The sequence below is a fragment of the Pezoporus occidentalis genome, unplaced genomic scaffold (assembly GCF_034315485.1).
Source record: "Pezoporus occidentalis ecotype Australia unplaced genomic scaffold, CSIRO_AGI_Poc_V1 ctg9, whole genome shotgun sequence".
NCBI lineage: Eukaryota > Metazoa > Chordata > Aves > Psittaciformes > Psittacidae > Pezoporus > Pezoporus occidentalis.
Genome location: NW_026916262.1, coordinates 4229983 through 4247299, shown reverse-complemented (window position 1 = coordinate 4247299; position 17317 = coordinate 4229983). Strand labels below are relative to the sequence as shown.

The window sequence follows — 17317 nt, the reverse complement described above, 5'->3', positions numbered from 1 at the left end:
AGCTCATAGACACTTCAAAGATACAGTGCAGGAAAAACTAGCTGCCCATCTAATTCTCTCCTGCTGGAAGAGTTTCCAGGCAACTAATAGATGGAAAGTGGAAGAGAGGACTGGGTGAAAAACCACAAACAGATCTTGGAAAGCAGCAGGCACCAACATTTATGTGTCTCCTCCCCAGCTATTACCCCACCAAAAAAAACATCCTCCACATAAACCACTTATTTCCTTTGTCTTCTCTCCTTTCTCAAACTTTGTAAATAAAAAATTACTCACTTAAGTTTATTTTAATTAATTCTATATTTAAGTAAATAAAAATGTTGTGCATTGCCTGCACTGAAAGCAAGGCTCATTTAAAAGTTTCTAAGACTTTCCAAATCACAGCCTTTGTATCAACTATAATGTCTATGTAGATATGCAAATATCTCATATGTAAATAGAAAACTACAGCCCCTGAAATTCCAAATGAGGAACACATGAGTGACAGGCATGGCACAAGTGATAAATGTGCTTTGGCTATCCCTAGGAAAGTCACTGAAGAACACACAGCTTACCTTGCTACGTAAGTAAACATCCTCTCACATACTTCAGCCCCTCTCTCCTTTCAATAGCCAGCTCAAACATTGGCTTACCTTGTATTAAATCTTCCTTCAACAACTTACCTCTCATTTATTAATGGAATCAGACATTAGATCTGTGTCAGAACAAAAGACCCCTCAAGATCCTCAGTGTAATTGTTTTATATTCTACCTCTAACCACAATTTACCATATTTTACCTCAGTTCTGAGGAGAGAAAAGCAACAACCTTGACTGATACTAACTCTGAATCTGAATAAAACTATAGCAGTCATTGAGGAATTAGATTTACGCCTTTAACAAGGTAGCAAACACTGTAGTTTTCCTCTGCACATCAGTAAAAAGCTAAAATAACTAGGGTTACCAGTCTAGCATCAAACCTCACCATGTAAATGCCCAATATATAAGGAATTAAAAAAATTAAGGTAGATTTCCTTGAACACCTGACAATGTTGCAGCAGAAAGCACATTTGAGTAATGACCTTAAAATGTGTTGAGCTTATTTTTACTTCAGGCAAATGTTATTTTCTTAACATCTCAGCCTTGGGAAATTTACAGTGAGTAGTAAATCCTATCTTTACACATCAGTACCTAATCAACATGCTCTGTACTCTTCTCCTAAGTCAAAATATACTTCACTGCTTCAAAGAAATCCAGAAAGACAGCCACATGCACCTTATGTAAAGAAGGCTGTAGGAACACACCTTACTCATCTTATGTTCATAACTAAATAGTATGTGTAAGTTTATGTCAAAATATGGCCACTACTGGCCATAGCTGGAGTGCTCATGGGCTCTATGGTACCACTAAGAGGTTCAGTAAGGTTTCTGAAAGGGAGATTCAAATGCAGGATTAGGGAGGAGTATTAAGTAGACAGTCTTATTTTATGAAGATTTTAAACCAGAATTGTTTATAATCTTTGAAATAACAATTTGGTTTGGTTTCCCATTCAAGAGGGACACTAAACTACACTTGTATTCATAAACAGCATAATGGTAATCAAGTCAATCTGCAGTACATAAGCATATTTCTTGACAAAGCTTATGTTTAATTTACCTTTAAAAAAAAGCAGCTCCCATGCCTAAGTAGTCAATAAAAAGTTGTCCTGGGTAAAAAGTCACGTGCTGTTCAGTAGGGTATTAGAAGTTCTTGTGGTTTCTGAAGAAAACTTTTTTTTCCATTTTTCCAAGCAAGATGTCCGATCCCATTGTCTTCAGTGATGCTTTGTCTGACCAGAATCTATGGTTAACGAGGTTGGTTCACCACACATTTGGTCCCATGCAGTTGAGCAGAAACACAATCTACCTTTCATCTCATAGGTGGAAAAACAATTACAGTAAGTGAAAAAATTCTTAAAATACTTAGTCATGTAACTTCCATCAGATTGACACAAATCACTCCGTTAACATTCTATTTTTAATAATAAATAAATTTAAGAATTGAAACCCTTGAGTTAGAAACAAAGGCTGCTCTTCTCTTTGGTAACAGTCACAATGTCTTTAGACTGCTGGCATATTTAAAAGATTCAAACCAACCAACTGGTAGCTTTACAATAACAAATTCAATTCCCATTAGTTTAATTGAGTAACGCCCAGCACCACCACTATGATAAATACTAGTAAGCATCTCTGCATAGCTATGAATATTTAAATACCTTTTGAAAACCAGATCAAGGTTCTCAGGAATGCTTAGAAAGAAATTCAGAATAGAGTAATATAGACAGACTATTCAAATCCCACAGCCAGGAACACCAATCACTAAATTGTCAAATTCCCCTTGGCTCAGAAGGCCAGCAGCAGTTTGCAACATTTACTGTTATTCAAGTCCTCAAAACAGAGTTCACATTAGTATATATTAAATGACTGCAAGGCAAACTAATACAATCAAGGTCACATAAGGAACATAACTGCCAAATAAGGTAGCTCCTTGTAATAGTTTTTTCCCACGAATGACAAAGTTTTGGTACAGCAGGGTGAATTTTTAATAGTACACTAACCACAGAAAGCTCTTATTTCCAACAGCATTGTCAAAATGCATCTTAAAGACCATTTAAGCTTTAGGTTTGCATTGTTTGTTTGTTTTTAAAGCAGAGTGCATGCAAATTGCTCGCAGCACTTCTGTCTGGGGGCTTGTTTTAACAGCCTACTCTTGAGTAGCTGACTTGTAATGTTTCAATGTGCGAGCAGAAGGATCAGTAGCTTTAACCCATCTTGGCATCCAGTAGTGGGGCAGCCAGTTGCTTTGCCCTGGGTAGTGCTTTTCAAAGATCTGCCGGTAGTAATAACTTTCTTTTGTTTTTGGAGGATTGAAAGGATATTTCTCCACTGCCTTTTCCAGCAGAAGGTCATCAACCTGTAGACATCAGCAAAACTCCAGTTAAGCTGCAAATACATTTAACTCTTTACAAGTCAATTTGCTGCAAGATAAAAGACATACAAGGATTCACCAACTGAATGCCCAAAGCTTTTAAAAAAAAATAATAAAAAAGTAAACTCTGTTCTAGAAGCAGAGGCTTCTGACAGATAAATCTCTGTCTTTCTTGATCCATATGAATACATAACTGTATTTCCATTTCTGTTTGGGTTACATTCACCTTTGTTAGTAAGCTCACAAGAACTTCCTTCCTATCCTTCTCTTTGCTGTGAATCGATGAGAACAGTCTGTTTGCCATGTAAGTGGCTACTTGGGAGGTTTTTTTCAGCTCACAGAGAGCTGTTGACTATGCTTTTATAACCAAGCTCTTAGCAACAAAAGACCTGGGACAAAGAGACAAAGACATCTGCAGATGCTAAGCTGACAAAGAAAGAGAGAATGAAAAGTTACACCAATTGAGGTAATTTCTAAAGCAGCTTCAACTGCCAACATGTTGACCAACTCCTCACAGCCATGAAATAAATTTGCCCCAGTACTCCAATGCAGGCTCAGTGCAGGCAGCACAACACTGTGGCCCAACTACTTTCTTGGATACAGAGAAAGAAAAAGGGAAATAAGCACTTGGTGATAGGACAACAAGCACTCATCTACAGGCTCGACTACACATATTTTTATGTAACAGTGCTCTGGTGTAAACTGGGTGTTATTCCCTCCTGGACGATTAAACTGCCTCTGTACATCAGAGATGATTATTTGTTGTCCAAAGTCAAAATACTGTAGGTCTTTACTGGTTAGCAATGCAAGCAGAGGCTTTAAAAAGCAAAAGGGCTTAGGCAGGCATGGCTTGGAAAAATAAATGAAGTAAACAAGCAAGGACATTATAAAATCATTATGCTGTTACTCAGCAGAGTAAGTTCATGTAAGTGCTTTCAGCTGAAGCAACTGCTTTGTGTGTAGCCCAGAAATTGTGTTTGCCAATACAATCTAATTTGCAACCCAGATGCTTAAATGCTGTTCATTTCCTTACACAGTCATTTCTGTCAGGCTCTAACATTTCTTTCTATCTAGGATTTCAAATGCCTTTAACCAGAAGACCATTAGAAGACAGAAGACCGCTCATTAAAGTTTACCTTGCTGCTCTACCATGAAGCTCAAGTTTCTATCATACCCAGATTTATTTTCCTAACTAAGCATGTGAACTGCCTCCCTTTGGCAGCCATATCTAATACACCTAAATGTGAAAGACAAAAAAAACCGTAGTATTGTACCTGTTGATCAATATAGTCCTGAAGAATAGAAAACCAGGATTTCTTTACTGATGCTATACCATCACTGAAAGCTTCTTTGGGTCTCCAGAGTATTTCTTTGGGAAGCAAGTTGGAATCTTCAAAGGCCTGTCTTAGAAGGTACTTTTCAATTCCATTCTGTTTGCAGAAAAATAAACAATGTTGTGAGTCTTACCAATGGCAGTATAAACATTTGGCTTTAAACACGGAAGAAACAGTTTTCTTTCAGAAGGTCTGGTCAGAAAAGGGTTTCAGTAGTCCAACAATCCAGCAAAATATTTAAAAGTATACTTAACTTTGGGTAGAGAACATAACCACTGAATTCAGCAATTTGGTCATACTTTGAATACAAACCAGTGAACACATAAGATCGCACTGGGTCCAACCCTAGTTTTACATACCTTTGGGATTCGCAGTTCTGCTGGTAGAGATAAATAATAAGAAGTAAACCGGTGATCCAAAAATGGGACTCTCAGCTCAAGACTAAACAGGGAAAATAAACACAAAAAGACACTGAATTAAACCAACAAGCCATATACTTACAGAATTCTTTACTGTTAAGCATTCCCTGTACTCCATATAAACAAGCTTTTCTGCTTTTACTTTGAAGAAATTTCACTTGCATATTCATGACTATCTGCATTTAATTCATCAAATTGTAAAGTTAAGATTTAATAGAGATATCAATGATTTATGATGCCATCTGCTGGGCAGCTTCTAGCACAATGAATTTAAAGACTACAGTCCTGCGGGATTTGCAACAAACATTGGACCATGTAAGAAAAAAACCATTGGAAAACAAAAAAATCCTGTGGCCCCCAGAGGACTACCAAGTTGCTCACCCGAGATTTGCAGCTCAGCATTTGTAAAGATGTCACAGAATCAAGCAAAGCTTTTTGCTCTATCATTTTTGAAATCCACATTTGTGTTATCAAGAAACAAACTAAAAGGAGCCGCATGGACACCATTAAGTTACTTATTGTTCTGCAGCATTTACACTTTCTCTCCTATACCAGTGGCAGTTATACATATACAAAGTCTTCTTCCTTATATTCTTACACATATCATGACTTCTAATGATACTGAAGGCAACAGATAGAATTACAGTAACTGTGTCTTCAGTAAGAAGACCCCCTCTCAGTCAGTCTGTTTCTTCAAGAGACATTAAGCTGCCCAGTTTCAAAGTCAAATAGAGATGTTATGCTGCATACTAGTAATTTCATTGTTTCTGCAGCTTTTCCTCTGCTAAAGAGCTTCAAGTACTTCAGGTAACACCCCCCATGCCAAAAAACCTCAAGAAAAGGCAACTCTCCAAAAAGCAGCCAGAGTGAGATACTAAACAGCCTTGGATATGTGGCCAAATTTTTCAGCCCAAATCAAATTATGAGGCAAATGGCGGGACTACTGCTTGTCCATCTTTTATACAGGAAGGAGAAATGTAAGGAAGTATAAAAAACTGGGCAAGTCATTTTGTGGCAGGATCAATATACCACACAAGTTTTCCAATAGGCAAGTTAGCTGCTTTGCCAAAGGTACTGTCTTTTTCTAATTTACAGCCATTTCCCAGCAATACTTATTACGGTCATCTACCAGACTCAATGTACACACTTTCCTCTTTAAGTTCTTTTAATTCTTCATATGTGTGCTGATTATCCAATTCAAGATTCCTCTTTGTCTAAGCCTCAGAAAAAAACAAAGTCAAATATGACTTTGCCTTCCCTCCTTAACTCTACATATATATATTTCTAATTCAATGCTTCTATGAAGACTAGTACAATCCCAGACAAAAGATATTTCCCGCATCAGCTGGCAACACAGTGCGCCCTATAGTCACAGAAGAATGGATTAAATTTTGTGGTTTGTGGTTTGCTGTTGCTTAAACTCCTTCAGGCTACAAACTGCTCTGCCAAAGTGGGTGGTGTCTCAAGTTATATTAAGATACACAGCTCAAGCACAGTCTGGGGTGCACCCCATTTGCTATTACTACTCTGAAGACCAATGATCATCTTCAATTATTTTAAACTCAGACAGTAGGAGTAAAATTATCCTGCACCACAATATTCTGAATCACTTAGTTATTCAAACAGTAACAGCAAGTCAACAATTAACTGTTGTATTTTCCTCAACAGCAACAAAACTTCTATGATCTTCTTAGGCTTTTAAATCACAGAAGTCCTCAGCATCCAAGAGAGTATGTTTTACCCATGTGCTGCAGTAGTTCTGTCCGCACGAAGCACATCAAACAGGTACAGCTCCTTCAGAAGCCTCTCGCTCTCTTCTGCAGCCTCTTCAGGGGATGGTGCCTGTAATCAGACATGCACATAGCACACAGACATAATATAGCTGCACTGAGGAAACCATTACTTGCTGTCCTGTGTTTGAGTTGTTGTGATCACCAAGTGATGCCAGAACTAGCAAAGACTGCATACAAGAAACAACAGTCTCAAGAATTTTTTTAAAGATTGGGGTGTTTCGTTGGTTTTTGTTGTTTTTTTTTTTTGTTTTTTATGTGATTAAATTAAATCCCTTGGACTTTATGCCACCCGAGGAGAAAGTCTCAACAAATACACAGCTGTGACAACTCTCAAGCATCACACCTTGGAATCTCGGAGATTTGTCCACTGAAGGGGACAAGCAGTTCAAGCGATTTCTTCATAGGGAATATATCTACCTTATGGAAATATATATATCCTTGTGTCAGCTCATCTGATCCTTCTCCTGAGAAAATGACCACACTATCTGTTTTCTTCTGTATATATTTGGAGACAAGATACATACCTTAAAAACAAAAAAGTATAAAGTTATCATACATGTAGCTGTATTTTAATGCTATACACAGCAAGCCAAGTTTTAAATTAGCATTTTATAAGCTTTTCTCCTACACTACCTTCTTCTGTGGCAAACAACTGCAATACGCAAAAATAACATCTCATTGTTATTCAAAGCCATGAACAGCCACACTAGGTACTGCAGATACATCTAAACTGTGTACCTACACTTAGCCCTCAAAATATCATAAAAATATAACTGTGATCCTGGAAACACTGAAGGATTCTTATGGGAGCACATAGAGGTGTTATTCTGATTCAGTTTGAAATGAAGTACATGATTAATTCCAGCACAGTCCTGAAGAAACCTTTCCATTTTGGATAAGAAAACTACCAACAAAAGTTGCTCTTTAGCTCTCTGCCACTGTGGGTTGAACTGTAGGAAGCCCTTTTTTTTTTTTCCCCCCAAGAATTATTTATTAATCAGAATTAACGCCTTCTCCTTACTGCATCTTTCCAAACAACATGCTTTCATAAGACAAGGATCTAAGGAAAAGGATCCAGTTCACACTAAGCAGCAATCACAAAAAAAAGACGACAGCTGAAAAGTTTATTTTTTAAATAAATACTTTCAATATTTCACATTATAAAGTCATAACTTCACGTCCCAGATTCCAAACAGGGAACTTGGGTTTTCAAAACTGTGTTGCCTTTTTGGCTTAATTTTTTTGCAATGCTTTAGGAAGACACAAGACTAACTGGGTAAAATGTCAAAGCCTGCACTGCACAGCAGGTCACACTGAATTAGGGTTTTTCATTCTATCAGGCTGGCAACCCTTTCCGAGAAGCTGCTGGTGACTTCCTTCATTTCTCAGAATCAAACATACATTATAAGAAGTCTACCTGGCTTGAGTGAACATGTTACTATAGGGTGACAAGAAATACTTCACTTTACCCTTCCTTGCATAATTTTTATACTAATCATAATTGGTTTGTTATCATAACATTCAGTAATTCAAATAACCTGTACATTTCCCCCTCTTCCTTCGGGGAAAACCCAGATCTTAGATCTAACGTTTCTTCTTCATACAACTTCTGTTTTTCATCCCAAAGCTTCAGGAACAGCTCTTGACAATTGTTTTGTACAGTTGATGATTTTGAAATTACTAACAGTTTTGCCTCAGTGTGGCATCACAGACAAGACTGGGGAGCAGAATATGGGATTTCCAGCTCTCAGGTTCTGAGAATTCTAAAGGATCTAGTAGATGACTACGTGATTTTGCAAAAAATTTTATTTGGACAATATAAAGCAAAGGCTGCTGTTAGGGAAAAAAAAAAAAAAAATCTTACCAATTGAAGCTCTTATTGTTGTTATATCATAGGTTTCCAAGGAGAAGATAACGTCCTCTATCGCCTGAATTCCCTCTTCAGAATTAAATATTACTTCATGATGTTCACTGCCTATATGTGCTGCCACCTATTTGCAAAAGATCACAGTAATGTACTGCTTTTCAATTAAAACATTTTTTAAACATACATTGTACTTAAAAACACACACATTGCATGAAGGACCAGCTCCCTTCTGCCACAATGAGAATTACAGGACACTAGGCCAAGAAAAGACGATACTGTAGCAGCCTCTGACTTGCAGTGGTACATTCACCAGAAGGAACATAGTCTCCCTAATTACAATGTTCAATTACGATTACAACAGCCATCCAGCTGCTTGCCCAAAGCATAACAGCATCTGTAAAGGCTCTAAATACTCCAGATACTTGTCCTGAAGAGAAAAAGCAGCTCAAAAGCCAGGACAGCCTGCATACCCAAAGAGTACCCCAGATGGCAAACAGTTTGTCCAAGGCTCTTAATTCAGTAAACTGATGATTAACTTAAAGCATTTAACATATATACAAATGCCACAGCATAGGAACCACAGCATGGAGATTTACCCTAAAACACAGAGGCAGAATTGAGACAACTCCAAAGCACCATGCTTTTGGTAACAACACAGTGAGGGTCTGTCATGAAAGTCTTCTAAATACAAGAGAAAACAGGTAAAGCTAAACTGTCTCTCTCGTAAGATTTAACTAAGCAGCAATGTTGTACTAAATGATTTACTGCAAATTGATTTACATCACAGCAATACATAAATATTCAGTGTTACTATTAATACCACAGCATGAAGTTAGCACCATTAATATACACCGTTTAGCACCCAGCAGCTCAGAACAAATGGAAAGCAACACTTACTATACCTTTCTGGCAGCCAGTAAGTCAGGACTGTTTTCCATTCCAATTGCAAAGGTTTGTAATGAATAACTGATGTTGATTTCTTTCATGAGTTTCAGAAGAACAGCTGCAACCAAGCTGGAATCTAAGCCCCCTGCCAACAAACCAAATTATTTTGTTAGGTGTTTGCCTGGTTTTTGCTTCCCCTTGAGGACACTGAATCTAGGTAGTGGAATCTCACGTGTGGGCTTCATTTTTAAGCCATGTGAATCCAAGGTACTTCTCGTACAAGTGCAGTTTAACTCTGCTTAACAAGAGAATTAGACAGCTTTACTGGAACATCTTCAGTAACAGCTGTTAGTACTTTTGGTGTCAGAAGCATCAGTGGAAATCCTTCTTTAAGATACACAGAAAGTATTCTGAAAACACTGTACCACTGCAGAACATGCCTCTTCTCAACGCTGCTGTAATGAGATTCATTTCTCTATCCTCTTCCTACCTACACATTTCATGCTTCACTGACAGAACTATGCGATATATTTTTTGGTTTGCTGTTTGAAGAAAGAGGATAAAGTATTAATGTTTAGTGTAAGGATTCTACTCTTTCCCAATCATTTTAAAAGTGAGGTTTGAGTGCCATTATTTTTTTAAACATCACTTCAAAGTGAAAAGGTTCACTAGTGACATTCTTTTTTTCCCTCCTTTTCCTTCTCGAACAGTGGAGGGATTTGAACAGAAAACAAGCAACAAACCCAAGAGATACACAAGCTGCCTAGATGCACTCCAAGACTCCACCTTGTTATTCTCTTGAGGTAGTTCTGCTAATCCTTGACTAGTTCTACTTGCTGTTTCCCTTTGAAATACTGAGCAAAACAGTACCTGATCTCCCACACCTGCCTGCAGTTCTAACAAGCATAAGACAAAATCCTCTTCTCTGTTTCCTACAGTCTGCATGTGGTTTTTCAGCTGAGTGCATTAGCATCCATTCCCACCCTGATCCCTTCTGTGGACATGACACCTTGCAAATAAAATGTAGAAATTACATGCAGAGTCTGAGAAAAGTGGAACACAGAAATAAAACTGAGTGCTTAGGATGTGGAGAGCAGGGAAATCAAAACCTGAGTTTCCACTGCAAAGTTGCAGAACTTCCTGTGTGATTGGAAACAAAAGCATTTTCCAGCTGTGATGCTCCAAGCATAGCCAAAATTGTGAAGCACTGAGATACTCTGGTATTATACTAGCAATGGCACTTAGTTTTGCTATTAATACATTCTGCATGTGCATCTGAGGAGCTGCTGACTGCCTTCTAATTTGATATGTGAAATTTGGGGTTTGAACAGGCTTTTTACTGAGGCTGGGATCTTTAAACTCCATGTATCTCCCCATTTCATTTATCTCCATCCTACTTTTTCTGATGCCACAGTAAGAAAATGGTCCAACCGTGTCTCCTAGGCAGTTCTCTCGCATTCAAATGCACATGTAATAGGGTTAATTACATATGAGTGCAATTACTGATGTTCAGTGAATGCATCAACAGCATTTCAGAACTCTAACCACAAGTACAAAGTGCTACAAAACTAAATAAATGTGAATCTCAAGGCTACAAAGGCTTTACCTCTAAAAGTACCTCTATAACACTGAACCACCAGATCACATCACAGATGACCTAAGTCAGTGAACAACTTCCTGTACCTCACCTGAAAAAGAATGTAGCAATCAATTTTGGTCCAGATGTCCCCTGTAATTTGGTAAATCAAGGGCAGTCTAGGATGGAGGCTAAATCAAAGAAGGTGACAAGTAAGAACTTCACTTCCTCCTACTATCTGAAACATGCCAAAGACTTTTTTCTATGCTCAACCCATGCAAAGTGAATGCAATTACATTTTCTTTTTAGACATTGACCTAAAGCATGAATCTCGTATATTTACGTGTACACAGGGTTATTTTTCAATATATTTTTTTCATCTTAATTAAAAATAGTCATGTCTCCACAAACCAACATTCCACACCAGAGTATGCTTTAAAAGTGTAAGATTTTCAAGATATCTGTAAACTGGAAAACTTTATTAGAAACTAAAGTTCTCTGTTATCTGCTTTATGAAGCAAATGAAGATTTGTATCACTCCGGGTACATCACAGCAGAACAACCAGTATACTTTTGTCTGACTAACAGAGATGGGTGAAAGACAGTCAAGATAAAGAATCAATGTGATTCTTGCTACTCACCTGACAGAAGACAACCAATCCTTCTGTGAGCCATCAAACGTTTTCTAACAGCATTTTCAAACAGAATACGGATGTTGCTCTTCACGGTTTCAACATCAAAGCCTATCCAGAACAGAAAAGGAAAAGAAATCCAAGAAGCACCACTTAGACTTTGATAGATCATGCTGTTAGGAAACAAAGATATTTGTCTAAATTTTCCTTTGATAATGAGGGCATGCAAGTTCATCTTTGTACATGAGCGTCTACAAAAACAATTCTTAAGTCCTTACATTATAAAGGTTCTTCCAGTTGGCACTTTTTTAAACCACTCAAATTCTTTTTAAATCAGAAGCAGCAGGAAATACTTTGGTGTACTACCTGAAGGCAGAGTTTCCACTGTATCACATGCAACATGGAGTGGCTCATCTTTATAGCTATGAAATTTTACTAATTCCACTGATGCAACTTTGCCAGAGGGCTTTAAATCCAACACTTCATAATGACCGGGGAGAAATGGTTCCACTTTAGAACATAAGGATGATGAATGCTTCAAGTTGATAAGTCCTACAGACAAAATGGGAGAGGGGGGGAAAGGTCAGTTTTTACCTGATTAGTTACACCTCACACAACAGCATCTGTACTAAACCAATACACAAATATTTGCTCCAGATCTTAAATTTGGTATTTAAAAAAAAATAAATCATTTGAGTTGGAGTCTGTTCTGGCTAGCGCATGACTCTGCGGCTGACCGGTTACACACACAGATCTGAGCCATCTTAAGCTGAGGCAGACAACAGCAATGGGAAGCCAACAAGTAGCAATTTATACCCCTGTGAGCATTAAGAGCAGCACTTTCTTGACATGATGTCCAGGTCAAAATGTAACAGGCTTATGAGAATTCAAATGACAATTAACAACTGATTTTGTGTTTAAAATTAGGTGTAGTCAAGCTAACAAGGGGGTTGTAATAAAACTACATCACTGAAGTGACTGCTTAATTGACAGTGATTTAGTGATTTCATAACTCACCAGTTCCACACTGTACTGTAGTATGTAGTACTACTATTAAAGGAGTCAAGCTACATTAGAGTCCAATAATAAAACTGGTACACAGTAAACAGGAAGGACACAAGTAACTAAAGTCAATTTTAGCCAAAGTGCATTTTAGGCAATAAAATCCCTTTTGGCACTGTTCAGAACTGTTCATGCAAGTGTCAAGACTGGAGATAACTACTTTAAAAAACATTTGTCATTTTGAAGGAAAAAAAATCATCATCAAATAAAGTAAGTGTCACCAAAAAATTACCCAATGCTGCAGGAAATTTCAGTAGGGTTTTAAAATTCCTGGCTTTTACAGGTTAGCAGCTCGTGCAGCACTATTTCTCAGTTCACCACAGAACACCAGAACCAAATTCTGATGTAATTTATCATAGCATAAATCTAGCCTAACTCTGTAGGCTACATTTAACTTCAGGGTAACAAAACATCTTGGGCTCAATACTTCTATGATTCTAGAACAAAAAGAATTACAAAATTAAATAAGCGAGTTATTTTAGAGATATTAAGGACAATTACACATCTTAGAGGTTTACTATCTGTGGGTTTTGTTCTAACAATATGTAGCCCTTAGACTTCTAAATATAGTTCATTTATTACTGAAAGACTTCTAAATATAGTTCATTTATTACTGAAAGACTTCTAAATATAGTTCATTTATTACTGAACTTACAGTTCACTTTCTTGTCACACTTAGAAGAAAAGCCTAACAAAGTAGTTTGTCTCTGACAACAATATCTAAGATTATTTAGGCACTAAACACAACTGGTCTTACCTTTTGCCTCAGAACAGACACCCAAAAATCCATCATCAGTCAGCACCTTAAACAGTGGTCTGACTCCATAGGTATCCCTCGCCAGAAACACCTTTCTATTTGCAGTGTCCAGAAGGATGAAAGCAAATACACCATCTAGCATGGATGCTGTTTGTTCTATTCCTCCTCGGTTGTAAAGATGAAGGATAACCTCGCCATCCACTAATGTTTGATATTCAAATCCAAACTGCTTCTGTAACTAAAAAAAAAATAGAAAGAAAACATAAGAATTTGCAAACACTGACCGCTTATTAATTGGGAAAAAACCCCAATGCCATTCATGTAATTGTTTAGTAAGAAAAAATATTTTTCTTTTGTAAAATCACAGTTCAAAACTTACATAAACATTTTTGCCAAAGAAGGCAATTATACTTCTGTGTTAAAAATATTACCCAGATCATGCCTCAGACAATGTAAATTGACTCTGTGGTCTTAAGCAATTCACATTATGGCATGTTTTAAGGGATACATTTCTATCTGAGGATGTCAAACTGCAACCCATGACCCTGATCTTCAGAAGCACTAGGCTCCCCATCTCCCACAGACAAATGGCAGACACAGGTAGTCTCTGCTTCTAAAAACCCAGCTCAAAACAGGACCATCAAAGACATCATTTATTATAGTCTGAAATCACTCAGTGGTACCTTCTTATCAGATAATAACATTTACAGAAGCCCTCCCCTGCTCCAAAACACAGACACTGGTAACATCTCTGCAGAGTAGTTAAAAAATAAACTCCGGTTTACTTATGCAGTCACTGCAATTCCTCAGGGATTTTCTTTATTTTATTTTTTTTTTTTTTTACAAACCATTTCCTTCTGCCTAATCTTCCTCCATTCCTCAAACTAACCTTTTCACTCTGCCTATGCAGATGGAGTGGGGGAGGAAGAAATTAGCTGTCAGACTCAAGCCAGACCAAATACTCTTCATTTTCTGGTGGTGCTACTCTTAAAGTCCTTTCATTATCTACCAGACAGGGGGAAAGAGGGTTTTAGTAAAACACTAACAAGCCAAGAAACTCCACAGAACCAATGCTCTGCATTTTGAGTTCTTCAGTTCTAATTGTTGTTTATGGGGCAAAGTGTTGGACCAAATTGAGTCAATATTAATATAACTAAGTAATTTCCCTCAACAAATGCCTGTTTCGCCAAAGATCCTTTCCTAGGTAGTTTTCAGCCACAAGGCTGAAAGAAAAATCTCTTTATACCCCTATATAAAAAGTGTATACTATGTAATGAGAACAAACTCCTAAAGATGGCAAAGGGAGATTTGCACAATTCAAGTCCCCTTACGATTGCGTGCAGTATGACTGAGAGTAATTCTTACAGGGTTCAACAGCAGAAAGACCACAATGCAAAACACACCAAGTATTACAGACTGCTGGTACTATGCATTTCACGTGTACCTCAGGGCAAAGTTTATCTCACCTTTCAAACAGATACTTGAAGATGGGGGAAAAAATTATCTCCTGCCTATTCAAATTCCCAGTGACGTTACTGATGTCACTGACATTGCCTGCCTCCAACTTCAAAACTGTAATAAGTACTAAGACATCTCAGATTATTCCTATATTTCTGATACTACCACACTCAGTTAATGATTAATTTTAAGCATTCAGTTTCAGCATGAGTCAGAAACAGTCACGACTGTAAGCTGCTTTATACATCAAATTTGGATGACCTGAATCACTTCCCTTTACAAGTAACATAGGGGGCATGGATGGCTCAGCACAGGGACTAAGGCACACAAAGCGATATTCAGCTGCAGCATCACACCCACCAGGGACATTCAGGTACTTTAGGAAGTTAAGTACAGAGCTGCTGCTTGTTTTGCACCCAAGGGACTGACCTAGGTGGCTCTTAAAAGTGCCACACATCTGCAGACACCTAAGGACTTTGGTGGCATAATGGAAACATCTGCCTTGTGGTTGCTGTTTTACTTAAATACCTAAGCATGCATGCTACACATATATTAAAGTGACATATTCCATCTGAATTGATAGGCAGAAAATAAAAATGTAACATTCAAAAGCTTGAACAACCCAAAAGAAATTAAGAGCAAGACAGCCTAGAAGCATTTGATTATAAAGACAGAAGGGGAGAAAAGAGGCTTGGAGTTTCCCTTCCCAAGAGATAAAGAAGAATCTATCTTTATTTTAAACTCAGCATACCTGAGGATACAAATACTTACTGATCCCTGCAACATTTACCTGTTTGAAATTATATATTTCTCCATTGTAACACAGCCACAGGTATGGGAATTTCTTCACCCGAATAGGCTGCATACCATACAGCTGATCAACAACCGCAAGGCGGTGGAAACCAAAACAACAGTTGGTGAATCCATTGACGTTCTCAAAACGAAATGCATCAGGACCTCTGTGTGCTATCTTCATGGCACTTAGACACTGGACAGAAAGGCATTCATCACTCCCAAACAGGGCCCAGATACCGCACATTGTGAAGCTGTGTATCTATCTGAAGTGGAGAACCTGTCCCACAAAGACATTATAAGCAAGTGCTGACATGTAGAAAACACAATCAACAAACACAGGGTATTAATCTCTTAAATGTCAGAAGGACCGATGAAGCAAACAGCAAACTTTGCTAACACGAGGTAAAACCTGCTTTGCACAGACTATGATAAGCAAATTTTGGCCACCAAGAAATTAGGCTTAAGTTTACCTTTAGGTACACCAAGGTTGTCTATGACTTTTTTTATAGAGCACAAACAGAACAATTCATTACAAATCATGGGCACTGGGTATCATCTGCGGAAGTATCATCATTTCAGCAGAAACACTGACAGTCCTTTCAGTCTGTGGCCTTTCAACACATAAAGAGGATTTATAAGAAAGATTAAGAGAGGCTTTTTACCAAGTCCTGCAGCAACAGGCCAAGGGGCAATAGTTTCAAACTGAAAGAGGGTAGGTTTAGGCTGGACTTCCCTAGCACCATGGGTAGCCCAGATAACAAAGCTGTGGAAGGAGCAATGCTGGTGCAGTGCCATGCTCCCTCCCCGAGGCATGCCTTTTGCAGCCCCAGTGTCCCTGGAGCTGGAGGCTTTGTGGCTCTCTGAATCCGAACCCTAACCCTAACCTGACCGGCACCATGCAGCTGAGGTCCCCAGCACCACCACTTGGCTGTAGGTTCCTAGAAGCAGCCCGCCTCTGGGACTGCAAAAGGCACATGGAACTGGGCTTTCCCACCAGCTGTGGCGGGTCCCCCGTGCCCCACGCTCCCCGCGGGTCTCTTTAACACCCGGGAGGACGTCCCCTCCGCCTCCACGCGGCTGCAGCACACCGCGGGCCCTCCGCACATGGCCCACCCGCCGGGGCAGGAGCCGGGGCGAGGGCACCGGGAGGAGCGCGGGAAGGCCGGGGACTGCGGCCGCTCCCCACGAAAGCCGCCTGCGCGGCTGCGCTCGGCCCATGACCCTGTTGGGCTCCCTCGGCCAGCCCTGCGCGGCGCGGCACGGCACGTAACCCTGAAGCTGCCTCCTGCTCTAGCGCCTTACCCCGTCCCGGCCGCCAGCGCAGGAAGAGCTCCAGTCCTGCCCGCGGCGGGTGATGAAGGAGGCAGCTCCCGGCCGTGCGGGCTCCTCCCCCCACGACGCCGGCTGCTGTTGAAACCCGCCGCGAAGTTTCATCATGCACCGCCCCGCGGGGCTGCGGCCTGGTGGTGCAGGGAGGGACGGGGAGGCCAGGAGGGGCTCGGCCCGCAGCCTGCCTGCACCGCACGGCAGGGCAAGAGCTGGCTCGCAGGCCGGAGATTCCGCGGTCTGCCACCTCCCCTGGGCCGCTGCGGGGAAGGCGTGCGCCGCTGGGCATTGCTGGGCTTAGGAGCGCGGCTTGCGGCCGTCAGGGATCCTGTCCCTGCAAACCTGCCCCGAGTCGTACCTTGTATAAAGAGCTCTGACCACCTGCATGTGGTGCTTTATTTGGTTTGGGAGAGAGAGCGCTTGCAAAGCTGACACCTTTGGAAGCATTTACTGAGGAGCTGGGATTTTGCAG

At 39.6% G+C, this 17317-nt stretch overlaps 1 protein-coding gene across 1 annotated transcript; it reads right to left on the bottom strand.

Moving 5' to 3' along the window:
* Nucleotides 1-2531: 2531 nt before the first annotated feature.
* On the bottom strand, nucleotides 2532-16962 carry ASNS (asparagine synthetase (glutamine-hydrolyzing)). Its single transcript, XM_062605175.1, has 12 exons — nucleotides 16822-16962; nucleotides 15515-15796; nucleotides 13267-13504; nucleotides 11814-11999; nucleotides 11457-11558; nucleotides 9257-9384; nucleotides 8352-8478; nucleotides 6905-7011; nucleotides 6436-6536; nucleotides 4635-4716; nucleotides 4216-4371; nucleotides 2532-2926 (listed from the first exon to the last, which is right to left on the bottom strand). The coding sequence occupies exons 2-12, from the start codon at nucleotides 15761-15763 to the stop codon at nucleotides 2717-2719; spliced, it is 1686 nt and encodes a 561-aa protein (XP_062461159.1). The 5' UTR covers nucleotides 15764-15796; nucleotides 16822-16962; the 3' UTR covers nucleotides 2532-2716.
* Nucleotides 16963-17317: the final 355 nt, after the last annotated feature.